Here is a 25919-nt window from a genome sequence, read left to right as displayed (position 1 = left end):
ATCTGGATTTGAAAGAGCATAAACATCTATACCTGTTAGCTTTGTCCTGTGTATGCAGCCCCATTGTTTGATCCTACCTAGACCACCTAAGAATCATTATCACAACCTGAAGGCACATTAATCTCTGCCTCTTTGCAAGCACATTCTGAGGTAATGTTTTGCCCCACCCAGAGATGTTCTCTTCACTCTTAGGAGATCACCTCCCCCCCCCCCCACCTCCCAAGTTAAAATTCCAGTTCAACTGAGAAACAAATTGATATAACTGTTCCTTGGGCCAGTAATTACTGCTTAGCTCAACTAGTTGTCCAAATACTTTGTGAAATGTGGGGAAGTGGGTTACTATGGCTTAAATCTAATTGTTAGACTCAACTAGAGTAGAACCATACAAATGAAATCAGGATTGTCCACTGGCTCTCATGTACAGCCCTTGTATGTTTAACACAACACACACAAAAAGTTTGCATGTATAAAGAATTTGTACACACAATACTTAGTTTTATCAAATATGTCTTACTAGTTTTATCACATCTATCTCACTCAGCTCTAATTCTGATTCAGACAAAAACCACTTACTAAGTGATTTCCCAGTAGTGTTTTAGGTCAGGGAGCTTTAGGATATATATGCATGCATAGTGTCTGCTCATGTGATTTGTGGAATGTGCATAAGGACACACTTATACTGCTCCACATGTTTATTGATCATGCCAAGCTATCAAGACTGGTCTAAAATGTTTTGTTGTCTAAGGCAAATAATAAGTTAGCTTTCCTATCTGTTTTATGTATTAGCTGAATGGGCTGGCAATCTGATATGGCAAGCTAGTTCAGGAGGCCTAGGATGAGCATCAATGCATTTCCTTCTAAAAGAAGGAATACTCAAAGGAACAGCTGTGCGGGCTCTTATTGCTGCTGCCCCATCATATGTTATCTGAGGCAATTGTCTGACAGTGATAGAGCTGGCCCTGTGTGTTGTGTAGAGAGGGATAAAAACATATATATTTACAGGTGCTGCGTGAAAGAGAGAAAGGGTTGGCAAAGATGATGATGCAGAAGAAATACAAAAGTTTTGACTGGACTAATTGCAGCGGTATAAATATTTTGCTATTCAAGCACTGGCAGTTGATATAAATTCAGTAATATCTTCCATTTAAGGCCACCTTCTTCTGCTCAAAATGTTTCCTGTGACAGGAAGCTCTGACTTCCCCACAAAAATGGAGTGGTGGGGTGGGGAAAGAGAAAGAAAGCAACTAGGCTGGGAAAGTTATTCAGATTGATTAAGAATGAAAGCCAGAAATCTGTGACAAAAGGAAAAGTCAAAGTGTTCAGTTTCTGACAACTAATGCACAGGTAGTTTGGTATTGTTGAGTCACAAGTGAGAAATTTTAATCATCATGGGGGCCATACAGACAGCCCGTTTGAGCCTGCTTCAGGCTGGCTTGGGGCTGTGGTGTTTAGACATGCCATGCCCCTAAGTGGGATCAAAACCAGATGGCATTTACACACCAGCCAGTTTCTGCCCTGCTTGGAGGCATGGCTTAAAGACGTCACTTTCCCCATATCTCAATATCATGAGATCCATGCTCACAAAATAGTAATGGAGCAGCCAAATTGCTGTCAAGGAGTTATATTTGGCTCCTGTCTTAAAATGAAGTGAATTAGAACTTGTCCAGACAGGGGGAAAGTCCCTGGTAAAATTAGTACTTCTTTCTGTTTTGATTGTTCATGCATATTCATGATTTTTGCATACAAGCACTTTGATATATCCCAGGTTTCCCTCACTTCTCCCCCCTCTGTGTTCTTCTTCCTAAACTCACATGTCATTTAAACTCAGGCAACATTTCAGAACTGCTTTTCACCAATTTCAACCTAGACCTTTTAAATTGTTGTTCAGGAGTTTGGGGAGATTATCAGATGAGGCTAAAAAGTACAATTAAACAGAATAGATGTGTCTATGGCTGGACCTTATCATCAGATGACCTCACAGCTAAGCTGTAGCTGGTCTGTTCCCATTCGTGACTATTGCATACCTTTGCATTTATGAGTTTTCCCAATTAACTGCTGCCAGTATCACTGCTGTAACATTAGATATGGTATCAGTTTCCCTTTCTCTGTTACTCCTGTTTACTCAAAATTATGCTTCATTGAGCTCAACAGGTCTTTATACTTGGCAAACATGTTTAGGAATGTAGTCTTTCAAAAGCATAAGCATTTTATTTTTTAAAAAAACCCCTGTCTTTTATGTACTAATAGTTTTCTTTAATCATTGAGAAATCATATATATTCTCCACTTCCATAAGAGCATCTAAAAAACAAAAACAAACTCTTAGACTGGGTTTAGAGAGAAACCTTGGAGGGGGGACACAAGTTCTTTTATTGTGTTATTGTTTTTAACTGTATTGTTTTAATCTGTATCGTTGTATATTATTATTATTGTTGTGAACCACCCTGATGTTTCGAAGGGCGGTATATAAATAAAGTTTTTATTATTATTTATTTATTATTAATATTTAACCATATAGAAAGGAGTGTGTTACATTTGTGTCTTTCCCATTAGGGTTGGCTTTATTTAATATATTTACTATTGTATAAAGTAAGGGTGTGTAAGAAAAGTCTCAACATGCATGGCATCTGAATAGACAGACACATATGCACACAGATACACACCAATCCTTCAAAACTTTCTCCAGGCTCCAGCACCTGCTTCAGCAGGAACCAAATTTGCACTGCTGCTATGCTGCCACCCTAAACTTGTGCCCTTCTAAGACAACCTAACACATATATGAACACTGGGCATGCTGGGGCTGAAGACACCAAAACACGGTCCAGTCCACACCCAACTGCAGCTGTTGCTATCATGCTGTTGGGCTCCTTTGCTTCCAGGTTGCTCTCATTTGCAACTCCTTTCCACTTCTGACTCACAAAAGCAGAATATGGATCCTGTTGTGTCCCAACTCCTGGTTCCTCCTCCTCTCTCACACAGTGTCTTCACTTGCCAAAATATTCTGGGAGCAGCCTGGAGTATCCTGGTCCTGGAGCTACCCTGACCTCAATTCATTACCTGGGACCCTCCGTTATGATGCCAGGTGACTGGTCACACATATATCCTTCTGTGATACCCAACACTACCACCACATTCGCTCTGAGGTCAGAATGAGGTGCCCAGTGTAAATCATACAGCTGGGCACCTCATTCTAATGTCAGGCTGTGCAAAGTGCAGCAGCAGCAGCAGTGCTGAGAGGGGCAGTGGGATATGTTGTAAACAGTGGGATATGTTGCAACAGAGGGCTCCAGATCTTCTGGGAAGATGTGGAGCAAATAGTGAGTTTTCTTAATCTGGTTTAAAAGGAGGGAATCCAGTTTAAGGGGTCCATACCTGGTTCCAGTGATGAATGCCCAGACTGTTCATACTTGAACCAGGGTTTGGACTGTGTATCATCCAAACTCCCTGCTAAGAGGACAGGGGTGGGGAAGGCTGTTTTATTTGGCCTGCACAGAAAGGGCCACAGACAGCTTTGCAGAAGGGGAATTATCAGAACCATGTGCAGATTACCTGCTCCCAGAGCTTCCACCACTTTGCAAATTCCACCTCATGCATTCCCCTTGCCTCCAGTTCTCTTGGCTTTGGTGCTTGTACAACACAGTCTCTCTATTATAGAACCACTTAGAGAAATGTAAAGGAGGAACAGGATAGGTGCATGAAATAAGCCACTTTCATTGTCATTTGCTCCCTATCTCAGCTTCCTATAGAAACCGACTTTAAGAGTGTGTGTGTGTGTGTGTGGGTGGGTGGGTGCGTCTGTCTGTCTGTCTGTCTGTCTGTCTATCTACAAGGGTGACCAGATGTCATAATCATAAAGGAGGACAAAGGCACTTCAAAATGTAAAACATTCAAGCAAAAACATAGGATATTACAAAATAAAAGCTAAAAACACTAATATAAATATAAATTCACACTTCTTAGTCATACTCAAAATGGAGGGCATTTTGAAATACCTCCTGGACAGAAAGTTGAAATGTAGAGCATGTCCTGATCACTCTGACATATATATGAAAACTTAAAATCTGAGATAGCTAATGGCACAAACTGGCAATAGTAGGGATGCAGGGGTTCCAGCTAAAAATGACAGCCCTATTTTGAATGGCATGTATAGTCCCAATACTGGGGCAGCCACTGCCTTAAGCCAGCGATAGTCCTATTCACAGAAAACTAGTATGTTTCTCAAGGCTTTCCTTGACTAGATTCTTTGATTTGTGAGAACCATTACGGTCTTGAAAAAATAAGAGTTCGGTGCCTCTGTAAAGACACACACACACATACATACACCACCAGCAGCAACACCTGTAAATTGAAATAAAGCACTGATAAATTAAATGCCTTGAACCTATGCTCCTCTAATTCATTTTCAGTGCCTAACTGTGCACATGACTGCACAATACTGTTACTCATTTTACTACCATTATGAGACAATAACAGGGTTTGTAATTTTTCTAGTAACTTCAACAGCAACACTTAGTAGGAACAAACAGAGAAATTCAATGTGCTCCAGTGAGTGCAATTGCAATTTCTTGCACTGTTTGCCTGGAAAAACCATGGAGTAATTATTCCAACGATAGCTTTCTGTCAGCATTTTAGTGGCTGCCTTTGTCATGGGCTTTGTTGAGCCTTATTTTAAATATCGGCTGAGATTTTAGCTATTTCTATAGACTGCTTGGAAGTTAAATTCATCTCTGTGGAAACAGTTTCCATACGGCATAGGCACTGCTTAATTCCCACTTAGGTTCTCAAAATAACTCGGAGGGGAATCTGTTCTGTCTTTCTGTGTGGACGTCGAACTCTCGTTTTGGCTAAATAGACGTGAGATGTATGCTTTAAAGTAAAAATAATGTTTCCATCACCAACAGAGCTCTGACACCGCTGTATAAATCCATTGGCAATCCAATCTCTTTTAAGATTAAGAGAGAGGGGGATAATCTGACTCTGCTGAATTCTTTGGCACACTCACAGTTCAGAGGTATGATGAAATAGTATTCAGGAAGCTCGCACATCTGTTAAAAGAAGCCACCCTATGAGCTGTTGCTTTGCTATTTTTCATTTCTCTTACACAGCAGAAAGGATAATGTTAAGAAGATACACCAAATATTTATTTATTTATTTATTTATGGGGTGGAGTGGATAAACCTGGCTGTATGAACAGAAAGATGATTGATTGTTAGTTCTTTTCTGTTCCTGTGCACTTAAAGCAAGAAAGCATTTTCTTTAAAAATGAATGGTGTAATCCTATGGCTGGCTTTAGTTGCCATTGCTGTGCAAACACACTGACAGCTTGATCCTGTTCCTCAGTTTGATCTGCTGTGAAGCGAGCAAAGGTTTGTGCCCGTTTAGCTGTAACAAGAGTATAAGAAGAAGAAAACAAGAAAAGCCCTTCTGGCTCAGATCAAAGGCCTCTCTTGTGCAGCACCCTGTTTCCCTCAATAGCAGCCAAGCCAATGCCTTATGGGAAGCTCAAGAGCAAGAGACAAGGGGAAGCATAACTGTCAGCATTGGCTGCTCCCCAACAACCTTTATTCAGAGACATCTTTTAAAAAGTATAATCTCTTTTAAAAAATAATAAAACAAACAAAACCTATCCTGACCTAGACAAGGACAGGCACAAGTTCAGCATCATTTGCTTTTGAATGCACTTATTATTTCCTTATTAAGTTTTTTTTTTTTCACCTGGCCACTGCTGCTTCATGAGAATACTAGAGGAAAGGAGCAGTAGGCAATCTCATGGCCTCTGGGTGAGAAATAAAGCCCCAGTACAAAGCCCATGCTCTCTTTAACACCTCTCTGCTCTTAAATTTGCAATGTTATTAGGCATTATGTGACACAGAGGGTATTGCTTACACTTAGACAATGTGCAATGTTCCAAATATTTCTGGAATTCATTTCCCATCATCCGTCCCCATTGGCTATAGAGTCCAACAACATCTAGGAGGCCATAATGCCCAAATCTGTATTAGCAATCAGTCCAATTGGAGCTCACATTAAGGATGCAGCCAGGCGATCATGAAGCTGATGGTGTAGGTGTGTGTGCATGTTGTGTGCCTTCAAGTTGTTTCTGACTTATGGCAGCCCTATGGTGAACTTATCGTGCGATTTTCTCAGCAAGATATGTTCAGAGGATGTATGGCATTGCCTTCCCCTGAGGCTGAGAGCATGTGACTTGCCCAAGGTCACCCAGGAAGTCTGACTGGAAAACCTTTCAGGTGGCAGGCTAAAATCTGGCATGAAATAGTAGAAAAACTAGTAGGACAAAATGACTAGTTTTGACTGAATGTCAGGTTCCAGGATTTCAGTTAATAGAACTTTATAACCAGGCAAAGTTGGGAAAAACCAACGCATTGCTGATCTGTGAGAGTGATCATGTATGGGGTGGGGGGAGGCCTCTTCATATTGCACAGTTATAGCACTATATTCTAATTTAACATCTCATGGCAAAATGCTAGGTAGAGGATTCTAAATGCCTCTGTGTCAACTACAAATCCCAGGATTCCATAGGATATAATTGTGACAATTAAAATGAAATCACAGCCATTTAATTGGCTAGTGTGAATGGCCCACTGGAAGTATAACATTGCTTGCTCTTCCTCTACTGAAATGTCTAATCACATAAGAAGCTTGAATTCACAGTCTGTGAGGCTCATAGTTCAGAGTAACAATGTAGTAGTACATCTTGAAGTGGAGATGCTCACATTAAGAGCACCCATAAGTAGCTGACCCTGCCCTAGGAGAGCATCAGCATGCAGGTAGCTGTTCTCATCCATATCAACATACCAGTTCTGCCCATTTCCATCTCCACTAGTAGCAGATCTTCTGTAAAATATATTAGACCTAATTGCCCATTCAGGGCCAAAATATACCAAAATACTTTGTACTGCAACAAGGATAGGGCACAACAATATGTTGTTGGGGAGAAAATAGATTTGTCCCCCTCCAACTGGGAAACCTAGAAGGAATGAGATATGGTATCTTTGTATGTGCTGGTCAGCAGATTCCACAAGTTCAAGCCTGAGAGCTTGGCTGCCCTTCACTCTAGTTTAAGTGTTTCTTCTGATTCTGATATGCTTGGTACTTCAGATGTGAATGCCAAAAATTTGGCAGTGTGGGGTATGTTTGTATTAGGAATGGAAAATAGATTTGGGAATATTTTCTTTTAAAATGAGGGATAAAATAAATAAAAATATCATGAGAAGACAATGAGGAAATTGGAATAGTCGAAGAATTCCCCTACCTAGCCTCAAAGATTGATCAGAGTGGTTACTGCAGTCAAGAAATAAGCAGTTCTAAGTGGTTCGCTTGCAGCGTCATGTGAAAACCATTTGCACAATTGTTCTTAATACAATGGATAACCATGGGTTCTAACCCATTTAAACTTCCAATTTTCCCCATGTGATATACTCCTAGAAATGGGTAGGCAGTTATGAAAGAACGAGAAAAGATCCTGAAGAGTAAAGATATATAATTGAGCACTAAAGTCAGGCCATTATATTCCCTGTCGCCATGTGAGAGCTAGACAGTAAAGGAAGCAGACAGAAAGAAAATCAACACATTCAAGATGTGGTGCTAGAGAAGAGTGCTTAGGATACCATGGATGACCAAAAAGACAAACAAATGGGTCCTTGAACATATCAAACCAGAAATATCTTTGGAAGCCAAGGTGATCAAACTGAGGCTGTTGTACTTTGGCCACATAATGAGAAGGCATGGATCACTAGAAAAAACAATAATGCTAGGAAAGGTAGAAGGTAGAAGAAAGAGGAGAAGACCACCTGCCAAATGGATGGACTCAATCAATAGTCTCACAGGCATGTGCTTGCAGGGATTGACCAGAACAGTGGAGGATAGAGAGTCTTGGAGATGTCTCATCCACAGGGTCGCCATGAGTCGGTCGGAGCTAACAAAAACAACAAATGTTCTTAAAGTGGCCAAGTGATTTGCAAAAGGTAAAGGATGTTAATGTGAGAGTTCTTTCTCCCCCCAAATTATGCCCCCCAAACAAATCCAGGAATTATTATTCCCAAGGATACAACGTTTCTGGACATTTTACATTTCTACTTGATACCTTTTAACTTCTATTGGGGATGAGAAATGCCACTATCTAGGGGAGCAGCACAGGACTGTGGTTGTTACCTTGGAGATAGTCTTTATGTGTTTGTTGTTTTTTAAGATACAGCACTTAACTGTGTGTATCTCATTTTCTTTTAATTGTAATGTGGAGGATGCATATTAGCAATTAAGCAGTGACAAGAAAAACATACTGTATAACTTGTTCCAGCAAAACAGTTGTAAACAAACTTTAATTTTAATGAAAGTGATATATGATTCTTGAAAGCAGGCACCCTTTAGAACACTCATATTCTAAAGCAAATAGATAATTAAGAAGGGGATTTATGGAGCACTCATCTTCACCACTGGTAAACATGTTGAATTCCAAAATAATGTCACTGTTGGTGAACTCTTTTGTCGTGTCAAAGCAAACTTTAATTGCTTCATTTACACCCAGGGAAAACACTGCACTCTTGCTATGGCTTTGATTTATTTCTGTTGAAAGACTGCATGCTAATCATATCAGGGGGTCAATACAAGTTTCACTTGAATATAAAAGATTAATGTTTGTATTATTGTTTGTATTCTTCCCAAGGAAGGAAGGGAAGAAGGAGAGATTTAATGATCCTGCATCTCAAACGTTTTCTGCACTTAGAAATTGCCAAGTGCTGGAATAACATTCTCTCTTCTTAAATTTTGTTATCAGAATGTATAATCCCTCCCAGATATTGGAGGGCTTTAACACTCATCAGCCTCAGTACCCACCATAGCCAATGGTGAAGGTTCATGGGAACTGTAGTCCAGCAATACTTGGATGGTCAGACATTCCATGTTTTTGACTTACTGTATTCCCTAACCTTCTCTTTCATTCCTCTGATAAACAAGTTGCGCTTCAAGTATTAGCTACAGAAATGAAAAATGATTCTAGAAAGAGAAAGATCCAAAAGCGCCAGCCTTAATATGGTGTGAAAACTAATGGCTAGCTACAGATAGCAATTGTGTAAGCAATTGCAAAATCGCTCATTTGCTACATCCAATGAGAATTTTTTTTGCCATGGCTCAGCAAAATTCTAGAGATCAGTTTGATCAAATTTGACCATGGGAGTGGATGCTACATTTCTTGCATATTTGCATGGTTGGTAAGTACAGAGCTTGGAAACTTACTTTTTAAAAATAGTGCATTATGCAGTCCATCAAGTTACAAAAAAGCAGAAAACTCCTGCTCAAAATGATGGTATAAATATCCTTTAAAAGTAACAAAGGAATAACTAGAAAACTACTTCTTACATCTTGTAGTAGTGATTTGAGTGTTGGACTATGACTCTGGAGACCAGGGTTCAACTCCCAGCTCAACCATGAAACCCACTGGGTGACCTTGGGCAAGTCACTCTGTCTCAGCTTCAGAGGACGACAATGACAAAACTTGTCTGAGGAATTGCCAAGAAAGCCCCCTTAGGGTCTCCATAAGTCAGAAATGACTTGAAGGCACACAACAACTACATCTTGTTATGTTATTTTGACGTTATCACCAAAATAATAAATTATGAGTTACAAATAGTTACATTACTTCTTGCATATTACACCAAGCTCTAGGCAAATAATCATGGAGTAAAAGTTCTTCTGATTGGCATTTCCCTAACAGTTTCATTGATTTAATTCTGGACATTATCAGGAACACTGAAAAGAGTATTCACAACTCTGAAGCATTGCTTCATATGTCTTCTCACATATGCCACCCCCCCCCCACCATAACAATTAAAGACAGGTTTTTATCACTTAACCCTACACAAAGCTATACATATTTAAGGTTATTTAAACCCAAAGAAAAAGTCTGCTGCTAGTATACTCCTTTTTTTAAATTTTCTCTTTTAATATCTGTAACCAGTCACTTTCTTCCCACAGATGTAATTTTCTTCTAATTTCATGGTTATTCTCAGAACATTATTCTTTAATTGTGTGCTCTTGTTGGAAATGTAGTTGTGATTCAACACAAATACCTAAGATGTTCATTATAAAACACTAAAGAAAATTTTTTAAAAACCAAAACCAGGAGTGAAATTGTTAACAGCATTTATGCTTTTAAAATATTTATAAGACCGGTCTCGATTGCCATTTATAATACCCCTAAGCGTATCTCACATTCTTTATCAACGCAAATCCAAAACTCTGTACTTATATATTCTGTAATACTGTAATATGTGTCCTCAATTAATTTAATTATATAGGTTTAATAATCTTATCACCACAAAGAAATGCATTCATTTGTGTGAGCTATGGCCCTTTGGGAAGGGTCTCAGTTCAGCAACAGAACACATATTTTGCACATGGAGGATCCCAGGTTCAGTCCATGCATGTCATTTCCAATTAAGTATCTTTTGGTGGAGAGGGTTGGCTGGGAAGGCCCTCTGCTTGAACACTGGGATTTCAGTAGACAATACAGGATTAGAGGGACCAATAGCTAGATGGATGCAACAAAGATACACCGTTTTCCTTACCTTCCTGGGTGGTGGTGTGACACAAGCACTCTTAGCTGATTCAGGGAGAAAGGATGTCTTGGATTCTTCTGCACTGTAGGCCTTAGGAGGTCTGGGTGGTGGGCTTATGGTTTGATTCTCATATTTTCTCATCATGTAATACTGTTCTTCTGTAATCTCTTCCACAACAGACTTTACTGGGCAATGCATAGTATCTTCTACATGCTTTCTCAGCAACTGAAAGGACATAGTTAAACGATGCACAGGAACTTCCCATATTTCTGTGGGATTGTTGAGGGCACTGACTAACAAGAAAGAGTCTATGATTTCTTCTTCAAGCTGTAGGCACAGTATGTCTGCCAGTATGTCTTCCGGGACTGAAAGATCCCTTACAGATACTTTGACATTAAATGGAAGGCAGAATTCTTTGCAAAGTTCTAAAATTTCATACTGTGTTTTATCATGGACAAGTTCAACAAAGCCCCCTTCTATGCTCATTGGAAGAAGTACACTCTTACAGGTTTTATTTAACAACAAAATTTGCTCACAGGCTAAAGCCTCCTCCACTGTCTTTCTTTCTGGATCAGCTGTTTCACTTGTCTGGAGCTGTGGAATTAGAAACTCATCTCCAACAGAAACAGAACACAGCTCTTCATGAGGAGATACAAATGCTTTGGTAGCTGATACATGAAGCTTCTCCTTCATATTCCGTGCTATTTCTAGGTCATAGGCAGTTGGAAATTCCCGGGGCCTTCTTTTGAACTTCCCTTTGTAGGTGGTAGGAATTAAAAAGTGTCTTTTATAGGAATCTTTCTTGAACTCAGATGCTAAAATTCTTCTTGCCTGACACTTTTTGTAAACGACTATTTCTCTACCAGGACACAACAAATTATATGAGTGCTTGTTTCCAATGGAGCTTTCAATTACTGCAACAACAATAGGAAATTGGTCGCTTCTCCTTTCCAAAATATCTTTGACTGATAACAATTGAAGGAAACTGTTAATATTGTAACAGTCCGTTACATCTTTAACTTCAACATCTAAATCAGAAAGGAAGTGAAGAATCTCTTTTTGAACTGAAAAAGAAACAAAAAGTACAGTTTTTTGGCCAATTGATAATGGTATAAAAAGACAGAACTAATAAAGGGATAGTATATAAAAATATTTTTAAAATTATATCTTTAACCATTGAAACGCTGCTGAAAATCTCAATTACTTATCTAAGAATAATGTTATTTAATGCCATCTTTCATTTAAAACATTTGAAGCAGTTCACAGAAACAGTGGATAATCCCTTTAACTGTTAAAATGTTCATGCATACACAAACACATTACACGTTTTGTAATGGTACATGTTAAAAAATGCTGCAGCAGCTCTAGTTCTATCAATAACAATAATAAAAAGTGTGGTTTCAGTGGTGATAGGTGCCCTGGGAAAATTATAAAAGGAATGACAAAACATCTGAATGAAATTGCTATAGATAGGATATAACAGCACAATTATGAAAAGAGATACTACTTGAATCATACCAATACCACTGATTCCTAGATTCTTGGATAGCATCTGAATCACTGAAGGTCCAAACCTCCAGTCAGTGACACTTGATAGACTGTGAAACCTACTGTATATACTCAACTATACGTCGACCTCACGTATAAGTCGAGGGCAGGTTTTAGGGCCAAAACTATGGATTTTGATATGACCTCTGGGTAAATTAAGTGTAAAACTTAGTGACATGTAACAAAGGATCTTTAGGATGAAACAAACTAAAACAATGCCAAAGAACTTACAACATTCCAGCAGGTATAACTGTTTGTGCTCCACCTAAAAGCTGGATGGATGAGAAAACAGAGGGGATTGGTGCTTCTTTTAAATGCTCAGAGGAGGGATTAAGATGTCACGTTTCACCATGGGATAGTTCCTTCTTTTTTATAAGAGTGAAAGTATGGTAGCTACATTGATCTGTGGATAAGTCGACTCAATTTTTGGGGGTCATTTTTGACTAAAATTTCTAGGCTTATACATGAGTATATACAGTATTATGATGGTGGTGATAATGTGGTGGTGATGGTATATTTGCCTAGGATGCAATCCCTGGGTCCGCATTTTTGTGGGGGAAACTGAGACGACCATTGGACCTGAATACAGAGGAACAGAATGGTTCCTAATTGGCAATGGGGTCAGACATGGCTGCATTCTGTCACCCTATTTATTCAGTGTCTAGGCAGAAAATATCATAAGAAGAGCAGATTTACACTCAGAAGATGGAGAAATAAAGATAGGATGAATGAACATCAACAATCTAAGATATTCAGATAACATCATACTACTAGTGGAAAACATCACAGACTTGGAATAATTACTAAGGAAGATCAATGAATAAAATCAAAGGTAGGCTTAACCTGAACATAAAGAAAACAAAAATAATGGCTATGAAGAACCTACACACATTCAACTTAGACAATGAGGAAATCAAAATAAATACCCATACCTTGGATCAAACATTGATCAGAAATGACACTGCAGCCAGAAAATCAGAAGAAGACTAGGAATGGGAAGGGCAGGTATGAAGGAACTAGACAAGACCCTGAAGAGTAACGATACACAATTGAACACTAAAGTTATTTCCCATCACCATGTACAGAGCTGAATGATAGAGAAAGCTGACAAGAAGAAAATCAACTCATTTGAGATGTGGTGCTGGAGAAGAGTGCTGAAAATACTGTGGACAACTAAAAAGACAAATGAATGGATCCTTGAACAGATTGAGCCTGAAATCTGCCTGGAAGTCAAGATGATCTAATTGAGGCTGTCATACTTTGGCCTCATCATGAGAAAGCAGGTATCATTAGAAAAGACAATAATGCTAGGAAAGGTAGAAGGCAGTAGATCAAATTAGGGAGGTCATGGGACTGAATTTACTGGACATAAGCAGAGCAGTGGAGGACAGGGGGTCTTGGTGATGTTTTATCAACAGGGTTGCCATGAGCTGGGATCATCTCAAAGGCAGTTAACAACAACAATAACAACAACACATGTATTATTTCCTTAATTCTTACGAGAATTTGTGAAGACAGGTCACTGTAATGCAGGTAGTGATAGCAGAGAGAAGACCTAATCAGTTGTTTAATGTCAATGGATAAACAACATGTGAGATGCCCTGTTTACTCTGCCATCATTTTCATCAACTTTTATTTGTGGGATGTGATATAGAAGAAGCAAAGAGCCTCTGCAATTCACAGAGAATCTCCATGTGAATGGAAGCCCTGAAAAATAAAAGCAGGGTTACCACTCAGATGGAGGCACTTCACAGACATGAAATGCTCTTCACTTCAAAAGTATCACTTTCCATGACAGAACCAGGAACGAGGATGGCTAGTGCACATGGATTTCTAATGCTTGAATTTGAGTATAGAAACTTGGCATCTAGTAAACACAGTTTATCAAAAGGAAAAATGCTGTCAAGTCACATCATATATATATGCCCTACACATCAGTACAACTATGCCATTATGTTGGTGATGCCATTTAAAGCAAGGTAGTTGGGACCAAAATTAAATAATTGCAGCAAACACATATTTTTGATAAGCTATACAGGATGTTATGCATTTGAGTCAATGTTGCTGCTGTGCACATAAGTAAAAATCAATTAGCTCACACCCCCTCCCCCCAGTAGTAACTATTTTATTTGTAATATAATGTTTCCTATGTCTGATATTGCTGTGTCATACTGTTTCAAAGAAAATGTGGAAATCCATTATTCACAGTTCACAAAACAAGTCACTCATCATATGAAAGTAAGTTGCTTCTAAATAGAACACTGTTGAAGTTGAAAAATATTCTATTCAATGTTGAATGTATGGTGAAACACATGGAGATGACTAAAAATAGAAAAACTACTGAAGCATATGTTAGAGCTATAAAACATTTTGTTGTTGTTGTTGTTGTTGTTGTTGTTATAAAACAATATGGGGCTACTTTATCTGAAAAACAGATGGAATTTGAATGTAAGGCCTGTGGTCTGATATTTCTAAGTCGAGTGGAAAAGAACATAGATCTAAAGCCAGAATTACTTATATCTGGAATGTACATGTGTACATTTAGAAAGACTATTGTCTTTTCCTCCTGAATTTGTGAGCAGGTGGGGGTGAGTGTGATTCCATATTCTGGACTACGTTGCAAGATAATTCCATGTGGACATCTCCAGAACATCAAATGGCATTGCCCTATTGTGTGTGTGGCATAGTGATTTGAAAAGTGATTCTGACTCTGGTGACCAGGGTTTGATTCCCAGCTTGCCCATAAAACCCACTGAGTGACCTTGGGCAAGTCACATGCTCTCAGCCTCAGGGGAAAGCAATGGCAAGCCTCCTCTGAACAAATCTTGCCAAGAAAACTTCATGATAGGGTTGCCATAAATGAGAAATGACTTGAAAGCACACAGTAGCAACAACAGAAGCTACTCTGTTTTTCCTTTCTCAATGAAAAGATTGAGGGGGGGGCTGTGGGGAAAAACAGAAAGGTTACATGTAAGACGATGACTGGACTCTTCCTCATGACCTCCCCAAAAGTATTCCATGAACAATAAATCCTTGAAACATCTGCATGATTCCTAACTCCAAAGATTCCAGAATTTCTAGAAATTGATATATGTGAAGGAAAATCCCTTGAACCCACACATCAAAAGAAATATTCTGGGCACCACCGAATTAGCAACTGCATACTTTATTCTTCCCAGAACTCCAAGCCAAGTTAATCATATCTTGAACTTAAACTGTTGTGAATTTCCCCCTCTGTTTTTCTACCTCCGTTCATCTCCCCCCCCCAAAGACACATTGAATGAAACAAAAATAGTGCAGAGCATAGGACAATGTTTAATAATGCAATATCACTATGGCCTACACATTATGGAGTGGAGTGGGGAATTTTGCATGAGACTGTCATTTGTTGGAACAGCACATCTTTAACATTATTTGTATGTGCTTGTACATACAGCCTTGAAAAAAACTACAAAGGGGTACATACAGCCTTGAAAAAAACTACAAAGGGGTACATACAGCCTTGAAAAAAACTACAAAGGGGTACATACAGCCTTGAAAAAAACTACAAAGGAAAAAAAACTACAAAGGGGATCTATTGTCTTATGGCATCTGCATGAATTCATAGTTTTCATTAGAAAGCAATATTCAAAGGTGATTTTGCCATCTGAAACAGAGCCTACAACACTTAGTACTCCTTGAAAGTCCCCCATCCAAGCACTAAAGAGATCTGACCCTTCTTAGCTTCCAAGATGAGATGGGATCTGGTGACTTCAGGGCAATGAAGCCTTCTATCAGCCATCACTTATAACCCTGTTTGTACCATGAAAGTATTTTTTTAGCTATGAGCATAAATGAGTTTTCATATACATTTATACCAAATAATGAAGGTTCCTTTCTCCATTTTTTAAATCTTTAGTTTCACTTCCACAACCATCTCTTATTTCTGCAGGGCAAGAAATCTCATATTGTGAGAGAGAAATCACATATCATGAGAGCAACACCTACAGTTCATAGTTGTACATGTTTGCCTTCAAGTTGCCTGACTACATATGCTGATCCCAAGATTTTCAAATGGTTTTCTTACACAAGGTATACTCAGAGATGAAATGTAACCTACAGCTATAGTGATTCATTGGTTGTCTCCCATCCAAGTGATAACCAGGGATGATTCTGCTTAGCTTTCAAGATCAGATAAGATTTGGTGCCTTTAGGGCACATGGGCACATTAGCAATTCTAAGGATATTTCAAGCCACATTCTCATGCCTTCAGAAAGAGTTCTTTCTCATTCTGCCAAATGTTAGCTCATTTTATGCGTTTGTGTTCCCTCTGTGTAAACTGTTCCCACCTTCCTTGCCCTTTTTTTATCCTTATGTATATAAATATGTGTGCTATAGTCATATACATAAGAATAAAAAAGAGCAGGGAAGATGGGAACAGGTTACACAGAGGGAACAAGCATGCATAAAGAGAACTAACATTTGTCAAAATGAGAAAGAACTCTTTCTGAAGGCATGAGAATGTAATTTGAAAAATCTCCAGAACTCCTTGAAAATATATATATATATATATATATATATATATATATATAAATCCTACCCACACTTACTTCAGATATTATATAAAATGGATGTATAAAAATAGACTTCTTTTATTATATGCTCACAAAGGATTTGTTCCCATTTGGTTAAGGGTTAAAGAAAAGCAGAAGAAAATGCTCAATTCACTGCTTTGACTGAAAGCATATTTAACATTAAATCATACAACACAGAACTGTAATTTCTTTAAATATGTATTAAGTCTATCAGGAATGTATTTAGATATCTTCCCCTTTCCTATATGGGAATTCTCTCTCCCCACCCCCCCTCTCTCTGTGTGTATGTGTGTTTTTCCTATAGAAGCACTCACCCACTTGGACCACAACTTCAGTCTAAAGTAGAAACGTAAGGCCAAGACCCAAGGGTGCACTTCTGCAGGGTCCTGCTGCTTATACCATAATTAGATGTCTCCCTTCCCCTTTGCAGCCACCCGTGAACTGGTGGGTTAGGAAAACTAGTTTCAGTAGGCTTCTCAAATAGTGTTTTATAACCACTGTAATGGGAGGGGAGGAAAAAGACAGTTCTAACACAAGACGTACACTGCTGGATGCAGAAATATAGTATTTGATTTTGGCTGCCAAAACAGATTTACCATCTCATCTGGTGTTTGTAATGGATAAATTAATGCTGGATTCAAGCACTGTGTAACAGTAAACAACAGTTATGCAATGTTAGAGATTCAAATAAGATTTCCCACCTTTGGCCCATGTGAACACCAGTTGTCTAGATAATATAAGCTGGCTTGCTGGTCCATCTAACCTAGTAACTAAGTAGTGGGAAGACATTCTCCAGAATCTCAGGAGTAGGTCTTCCCCTTAGCTGCTATCTGATCCCTTTAAGTTCATGGGTTGAACCTGAGGCCACTTCCTAGAGCTTGTAAAAAATACTTTTAAGAAGAATGAATATGACATTCTGATGCTATCCACAGCTAGATAGTGGTAAAATCTTAAAGCATCATCTTGCTCTGTTATTCATACTCTGTGTTTCAATGTGTTAACTGTATTCATTCTTTTTAAAAAGTACTTTTCTAACCTCTGCCATTTATATGCAACACATTTATATGCAACACAGGTAGTCCACCATGGAGCTATAGTTGCTCCCCAAAGTTGCAGCTGTAATGGCTCAAGCAGTGACCTATGAATCCAAAACGACTGTTGTATTTTAAGCAGCATTCCTTGCCCTACCTTTTTTTTTTTTAATGGCTGGCACATGTTTGAGCATTAGTAGTCTATTTACACAGACATATTTAGAATCTTGGAAAGTTGACATTTTTAGCATCAATTTCTGTCACTTCTTAATACATTACTAAATAGGCAGAAATATTTCACAATGATATTATGATAACTGACTTACATTTCATCACTGCTTGTATTTCATAAATTGGTGTCAGGACAACACAATCACCAGAATCCACAGGAAGAAAAGTGGTGGAATCCCCAATATTGCAGGTATCCATGAATGTCACACTCCGACTTCTGCTCTTGGGGATTTTCCACTGGGAAATCTCATTCAGAGTATAAAGCTGGTTATCTTCACATTCGTAGAAGTCACCCTCTTGTGAAAGTGGCAAAACAAAAGTAAGCATTTGGGAATCCCTGAGTACTCCACAATGTACAACGAAGACCCCCTTGTTGTCATCTACCGAGCTGAATATAATCTTCTCGCCTGGTTTGATGGTCAACTTTTCTGTTTGTAACTCTTTAGAGCAATGGAAGCAAGGCTGTTGCTGCTGTGTTGGTCCAATCCAAACAGTTCTCACAATTTCTTCAGCAGTAGCATATGGTGTTTTATCAACCACTATCCTGCAGAGACCTTTAGAGGAAATTTTTGAATAAAAAAAAGCCTTGAAATTAAGCAAGCACTGAAACGTGTACAATACTCCTTCCTTCCTTCCTTTGCATTTATAAATTATTTTATTTTCTTAGCACCAAAAATGAAATTGCTGTCCTAAATCTCATACCAGTTTAAAACCAACATCATCAAATAAATATCTACTAAAACCATATTCGGGTTTTTACTTTTGCAGGTCACAGGTAACAGATATAAGAATTCAGGAACCCTATATAAAACTAAGGAAATAAATATACAATTTTCAAAAAAAGAGTAAGGCTTTTGCATAAATTTTTGTACAAAACCAGCTGTCATGGTTCACATTTTCTCTGCATAGAGGTATGCAAGTCTTGCATTTGTACATATCTCTGTGTGTATTTATGCTCATATGGAGAGTCTCCAGGGATAGAGGAGGCTCTCTTCTTCAAGGCCCTCTCACATTACATAGTTACAGCACTATAATTCTACTTTAACTATCATTGTTCAATTTTATTGAATGCTGGGATTTGCTGGGATTTGCAGTTTAGAATTCTCAATTAGAGAGCACTAGTGCCTCACTAAACAACTAACCCCAGGATTCCATAGGATGCACAGGGACGTAGCCAGGGGGGGGGATCTTGGGATCCGGACCCCCACCCTTCAATTAGAAAAATGAATGGTGTGCGCTGCCACACCCAAGCCCCATTATAATGGTGGCACTTAGTCTGGACCCCCCCCCCCTTCCTAAAATCCTGGCTACGTCCCTGGGATGCAGGCATGGCAGGCAAAGTGAAATCATAGTGCTCTAATTGGATAATGTGAAAGGACCCTTAAGAAGAGGGATGCTCCTGTTTCTTCCAATTTTATACTAGTTGTTGATGTCATTAGCTGCCCTCTAGTCGACTTTGATTCATGACAATCCTGTGTGTGGACTAGTGTTAAAATTAACAGATATGACTTTGTGGAATCACAAAACAGCATGGGAACAGGTGACCTATTAGCCCAACCATTCACATTAATCACCCTTTAATAGGCAATGTAGTAATCTGTATAACCAGATCTAATAGAGACATAAAGAAACAAAGAAGAATGTGGATATGATGGATCGCCACCCTCCTAGACACGAATTTTGTGTTTAGGCACTAGAGGCATCTGGTTATTAATCTCTAATTGCAACTTTGAAATATTACATGATACAAGAGCTTCTGCAACTGCAATGCCTAAAGGGCATTTTTATTTTCATGTTAATCATACCCATTGGAATTGTTTTATTCGAATTGCACAGAAAAGAAAAATTAAGTACATATGTACATTTGGATATGGATTTTCTCTCCTAGAGGAAGATTCAATGAAATATTTAGAGCAGCAGGGTTTAATTTAGTGCTGTGATTAAGGTGTAACATATGACTCAACAGTGTCAGAATGTCCCTATTTAAATGGCTATCACTGGAACCACATGTTATGGTGAATGCAATGTTGCTATTGAAAGCAATGATGTTGTATCTCCTGTTCTTGCAAATGTCCAAAATGCAGGATGTGATGTTATATCTTCCCAGCTCTTCTTCATTTATTTCTCTTTGTTCAGAGAGGAGAATTTGAGATATGAGATTGTCATGGATTTTACAGGAGTTTACATCATGGAAAGGATGGGAGAAGTATACATGGAGCTTTGGCTTTTCACTGTGACCATGTATCTGGTGCAAGATGCAATTCCAGAGGTCTTTTCACACTACACACTTTATAGCTCTATGATTCCCCCAGAATGGCCATGAATTTCCCTATAGAATCCTGAGATTTGCAGTATAAGGAAGGGCATTTAGAATTAACTGCCCAAAAGCTCCTCTGGTGCCTCATCAAACTACAAACCCCAGGATTCCTTAGGATGCAGCTAAGGCAGTTATAGTGGAATTATAGAGCTGTATAGTACGAAAAGAATTCTGAAACTGCATGCTGCATTGTCATGTTGGGGCTCATTAGCAAATAAGATGAAAATAAAACTGCTGATCATAAAATGCCTGTATAGAAATATATGCTGCAACTGCATTTGATATTGATATGTGCCTTCAAGTCAATTCAAACTTATAATGACCCTAAGGTGAACCTAACACAGGGTTTTCTTGGCAAGATTTGTTCAGAGAGAATTTGCTATTGCCTTCCTCTGAGGCTGAGACTTGCCCAAGGTCTCCGACTCTTGCCTAGGGTCACCCAGTGGGTTTCTGTCAGGGCTTGTTCAGGCAATCTACCTGCCATCAGATGTTGAGGATCATGAATGATGGGTTATAGGGTAAGTTGGTATTGTTAGGTCAGATTGATCTTATATCCTGGTGCTGAGATAAGACTGGAAGGTAGGCAGGCACGAGTTTCATCCTATTAGACTCCTTTTTCCTCTACAGCTCCGGGTTGCAGTTATCTATCGCCCTCCTGGTTCTGCTACCCAGTTCCTCTCAGGCTTCGAATCATGGCTGACATTCTTTCTTTCAGATTCAGTCCCCACTTTGATCCTAGGTGACTTTAATATCCACGTTGACGATTCCAATAACCCTACAACGTCTCGCTTCAACTCTCTCCTAGCTTCTTTTGGCCTCCAACCACATTCCAACTCTTCAACTCATTCTCTCGGTCACTGTCTCGACCTAGTTCTTGCTGCAAACTGTGCCATTTCTGACTACCTGGCACTTGACTTTCCACTATCTGATCAACATTTAATCTCCTTTGCTCTTACTTATACTCCTCCTCCTCGTCATACTGTTCAACGCCATTTTCGTGATCTTCAATCTGTTGACTCTAACCATCTTGGTCTGACCCTGGATTCATCTCTCTCTTCCCTAAATCTTGGGGATTCTGCTGACTCAGCAATGTCTTTATTTAACTCCACTCTTTCCTCAACTCTTGACCGCTTTGCCCCTGTCTCTGTACACACTTCTTCCTCTAGGATTAGGCCTCTGCCCTGGCTTACCCTCCTCATTAAGTTTCTCCGGTCCTGCTCTAGAGCGGCCGAATGTCTTTGGAGAAAGTCCAAAGAGTGGGCTGACTTTATTCATTACAAATTTGTTCTTTCTTCCTTCTCACGTGCCCTGTCTATAGCAAAACACACTTATTACAAATCATTAATCTTCGCCAATGAGTGGCGCCTGCAGCGTCTGTTCTCCACCTTCAACACTTTGCTTAAACCTCCCTCTCCTCCTATCTCTTCATCATTCTCCCCAATGACTTCGCTAATTACTTCATCTCAAAGATTACCACCATTCACTCTGAGATAGTCCCTCCCGATTCTTCTTCTGCTCATAATCTTCTATCGCCCTCGCCTAAAAAAAAATCTGTGTTTCCTCCTGCTTCTCTGGATGAACTCTCTACACTTCTGAACTCTTCCAAACCTGCAACTTGTTCTCTTGATCCAATTCTTACTCGTCTTCTAATTTCCATAGCTCCCTCTCTTCTGCCCTCGCTTCTCCATATCTTCAATCTCTCTCTCTCTCTACAGGCTCCTTCCCTTCAGACTTCAAACATGCTCTCATTTCCCCAATTCTGAAAAAAACCTTCTCTTGACCCCTCCTCTTTGTCTAGCTATCGTCTGATTTCTCTTCTTCCCTTTCTTTCTAAGGTCTTGGAATGGGTTGTTTATTCTCGCTGTCTTGAGTTTCTTGAAGCCAACTCCATTCTCGATCCCTTTCAGTCTGGTTTCCGCCCACGGCATTCTACAGAGACAGCTCTCATTAAGATCTCGAATAACCTTTTATGGACCAAGGCTAATGGCCTTTACTCTCTTCTCATCCTTCTTGATTTGTCTGCAGCCTTTGACACCGTTGATCACAGCCTTCTTGTTGATATACTCTCTGACCTTGGGTTCTCAGACTCCGTTCTCGACTGGTTTAGATCTTATTTGTCAGACAGCAGTGGTCACAGGTAGTCAGAGTTCATCCTCTGTTCCCTTATCTGTTGGAGTTCCCCAGGGCTCTGTTCTGGGTCCCCTTCTGTTTTCTCTCTACACACTGTCCTTAGGTAAACTCATTAGCTCTTTTGGTTTTTCCTACCATCTGTATGCCAATGACACCCAGTTGTATCTTTCCACCCCTGACCTTTCTCCAAGGCTTGAACAGCAAGTTTTGTCTTGTCTCACAGCTGTCTCGCAGTGGATGCCCTATCGCCGTTTGAAGCTCAACATGTCCAAGACGGAGCTTCTTGTCTTTCCTCCTAAGCCCACCCTTCAACACTCCTTTTCTTTCTCTGTGGACAACATTTCTATTCAACCAGTCCAGCAAGCCTGCAGCCTTGGTTTTATCTTTGATTCTTCTCTGTTGTGTATCCCTCAGATCCAGACCACAGCCAAGGCTTGTAGATTCTTTTTATACAACATTGCCAAAATCCGACCATATCTCTCCGCCTCTACTGCTAAGATCCTGGTCCATGCCCTTGTGGTCTCACGACTTGATTACTGTAACATCCTCCTGGCTGGGCTTCCTCTATCTCACCTCCGTCCTTTAATTTCTGTCCAGCATTCAGCTGCACACATTATCACAACCGCCCACCGCTCTGACCACATCTCTCCTTTGTTGGCATCCCTTCACTGGCTCCCCCTCCCTTTCCGTATTCATTACAGTCTCCTGCTGGTGACGTTTAAAGTCCTCCATGGGCTGCCCCTCCTATTTATCAGACCTTCTTTTTCCTCACCTTAATAATAATAATAAATAAATTTTATTTATATACCGCCCTGTGGCAAACCAATCCGGGTGGTTTACAACATTAAAATAACATACAGCATAAAAACAATATATTTCCCTCCCCCCTTAAAAAGTTATTAAACAACATATCTAATTTAAAACCACAATAACTAGTTAAAATAACAATAAATTAAACAAAATAATACCAACCAATAAACCACTGCAACTTCAGTTCTAAAGAAAAGGGGGCTTTGGAGACATTACTGAGGAGGGGGAAATCCTGAGATCCTGAGGCCGGGATATTTCAGTCTGGGAAGGCCTGCCTGAAGAGATCCATCTTGACAGCCTTTTTGAAGCTGTCCAAAGATGTTAATTGACGGATCTCATCCGGCAGGCCGTTCCAGAGCCTAGGGGTGACAACAGAGAAAGCCCTCCGGGAGGTCGCCGCAAGCCTCGATTTTTGAGGCTGCAACAAGTTCCTCCCAGAGGACCGGAGAGCACGGGGAGGATTGTATGGGAAGAGGCGGTCTCTGAGATAGCTTGGACCCAAGCCATTTAGGGCTTTAAAGGTAATAACCAACACCTTGTACTGGGCCCGAAAACCAATAGGCAGCCAGTGGAGGGACCTCAAAACCGGAGTGATATGGTCCCTTCTGGATGTTCCTGACACAAGCCTGGCTGCCATGTTTTGAACCAGCTGTAATTTCCGAACCAGGCACAAGGGTAGCCCCATGTAGAGCGCATTACAGAAGTCAAGGCGTGAGGTTACCAGCGCGTGCACAACTGTCTCGAGATCCCTTACTTCCAGAAAAGGGCGCAGCTGGGGTATCACCCGAAGCTGATAACAGGCGCTCCTGACCGTCGCATTAACCTGATCTATCATCAGTAGCGACGAGTCAAGGAGCACCCCCAGACTGCGAACGCAGTCACTAGAGGAGAGTGTGACCCCGTCCAGGACTGGTGGTTGTAACCCAATTCTTGGTTTCGGGGCCGCTACCGTGAGCACCTCCGTCTTGTTCGGATTCAGCTTCAATCTGTTTTTCCTCATCCAGCCCATTACCGCCCGAAGACATTCATTGAGAGAAGAGATGCCATTAGAATTCGAGGCCGACGAACGAGACATAGAGAAATAGATTTGGGTGTCATCAGCGTACTGATAGCACCCAGCACCATAACTCCGTATGATCTCACCCAGCGGCTTCATATAGATGTTAAACAACATTGGGGACAAAATAGCTCCCTGAGGGACTCCACAAAGGAGCTCCCTCTTTCTGGAGCTACTGTCCCCAAGCAGCACCCTCTGGGACCTGCCTGAGAGGTAGGACCGGAACCACTGCAATGCAGTGCCTCCGATACCTAATCCCCCCAAGCGGTCCAGGAGGATGCTGTGATCTATCGTATCGAAAGCCGCTGAGAGGTCTAAGAGCACCAACTGGGTCACACTACCCCTGTCGATGCTCAGATGCAGATCGTCAGTCAAAGCAACCATGGCAGTCTCAACCCCAAAGCCTGTCCTGAAGCCGGTTTGAAATGGGTCTAGATAATCGGTTTCATCCAAGACAGCTTGGAGCTGAAGAGCAACCGCCCTCTCAATTACCTTGCCCAAAAATGGCAGCAAAGAAACAGGCCTGTAGTTGTTCATATCTAGGGGGTCCAGGGAAGGTTTTTTAAGAAGCGGCTTAACAGCCGCTTCCTTCAGACAAGATGGAACATGCCCTTCCCTAAAGGATGCATTGATGATATCCGTGAGGAATCTCCTCAATGCATCCCCCCCCTGGACGGCCAGCCATGATGGGCAAGGGTCGAGAGGGCAGGTTGTTTTCCTCACCTTACCAAGCACCTTGTCCATGTCCTCGGTACTCACTGATTGGAGCTGATCCAGAATAACTTCATCGACGGAGTCACTGGACACCTCGCCTATAGATTCTGTTCCAACAGTGGCGTCTAAGTCGGCTCTTATCTGAGAGATTTTATCTGCGAAGAAGTTGTTAAACGCGTCACAGCAGGCCATTGTCGGGTTAAGCAAGGGATTTGGCGCAGGAGGTACCTGCGTCATTTCCCTCACCACCTTAAACAGCTCTGCTGGACGGGACTCTGCAGACGCAATACGTGCAGAGGAGAAAGCTCTCTTTGCTGCACGAATTGCCTCCCGATAGGAACAAAGAAAGTTCCTATGGCGAGTTCTGTCAGATAGGAGTCGAGTCTTCCGCCACCTACGCTCTAGTCATTGTCCGAACCGCTTCATTCTCCGAAGCTCTGGTGTATACCATGGCCTACGATTTGAAGCGGATTGGCAAGGACGCTTGGGAGCGATCGTGTTGATAGCCCTGGTAAGATCGGTGTTCCAGGTATCAACCAGAGCATCGACAGGGTCACCGGCATTCCCAACCATTAAACCCTCTAAGGCTCTCTGGAATCCTATTGGTTCCATTAGCCTTCGAGGGCGGACCATTCGAATGGGTCCACCATCCCCGTTCTGGTAGTCAAAGTCAGCTGTCCCAGCCCAGGATTTCCTCTGCCCCATCTAGGATTCGCCCCTTTTCACTTGCTGCCCCTCACTCCTGGAACCTTCTTCCCTCACGAGCAAGGGCCACCACTTCTTTAACCAGCTTCAAAACAAAGTTGAAGACCATCCTGTTCAGAGAAGCATTCCCAGACATTGCGTGATTGTTGCTATCTGATGTTCTTTTTGTTGCCTGTTTTACTGAACCATTTCCTGTATTGCTATGTGTTTTATTTGTATTATCCTTTCAT

At 40.5% G+C, this 25919-nt stretch overlaps 1 protein-coding gene across 1 annotated transcript in view; it reads right to left on the bottom strand.

Moving 5' to 3' along the window:
* Window positions 1–25919, bottom strand: part of THEMIS (thymocyte selection associated) — an 84476-nt gene that overhangs the window by 38889 nt on the left and 19668 nt on the right. Inside the window, exons 3-4 of the mRNA XM_089529483.1 lie at window positions 18052–18510; window positions 10582–11636 (exon numbers count right to left, since the gene is read on the bottom strand). Coding sequence (XP_089385609.1) covers window positions 10582–11636; window positions 18052–18510 — 1514 coding nt within the window. The remainder of the gene's footprint in view (window positions 1–10581; window positions 11637–18051; window positions 18511–25919) is intronic.

Source organism: Sceloporus occidentalis, unplaced genomic scaffold (assembly GCF_023333645.1).
Source record: "Sceloporus occidentalis isolate IW3139 unplaced genomic scaffold, rSceOcc1.0.p SCAF_6, whole genome shotgun sequence".
Classification (NCBI taxonomy): Eukaryota; Metazoa; Chordata; class Lepidosauria; order Squamata; family Phrynosomatidae; genus Sceloporus; species Sceloporus occidentalis.
Note: the sequence above shows the minus strand (reverse complement) of the source record. Positions and strands in the feature narration are given on the sequence as shown.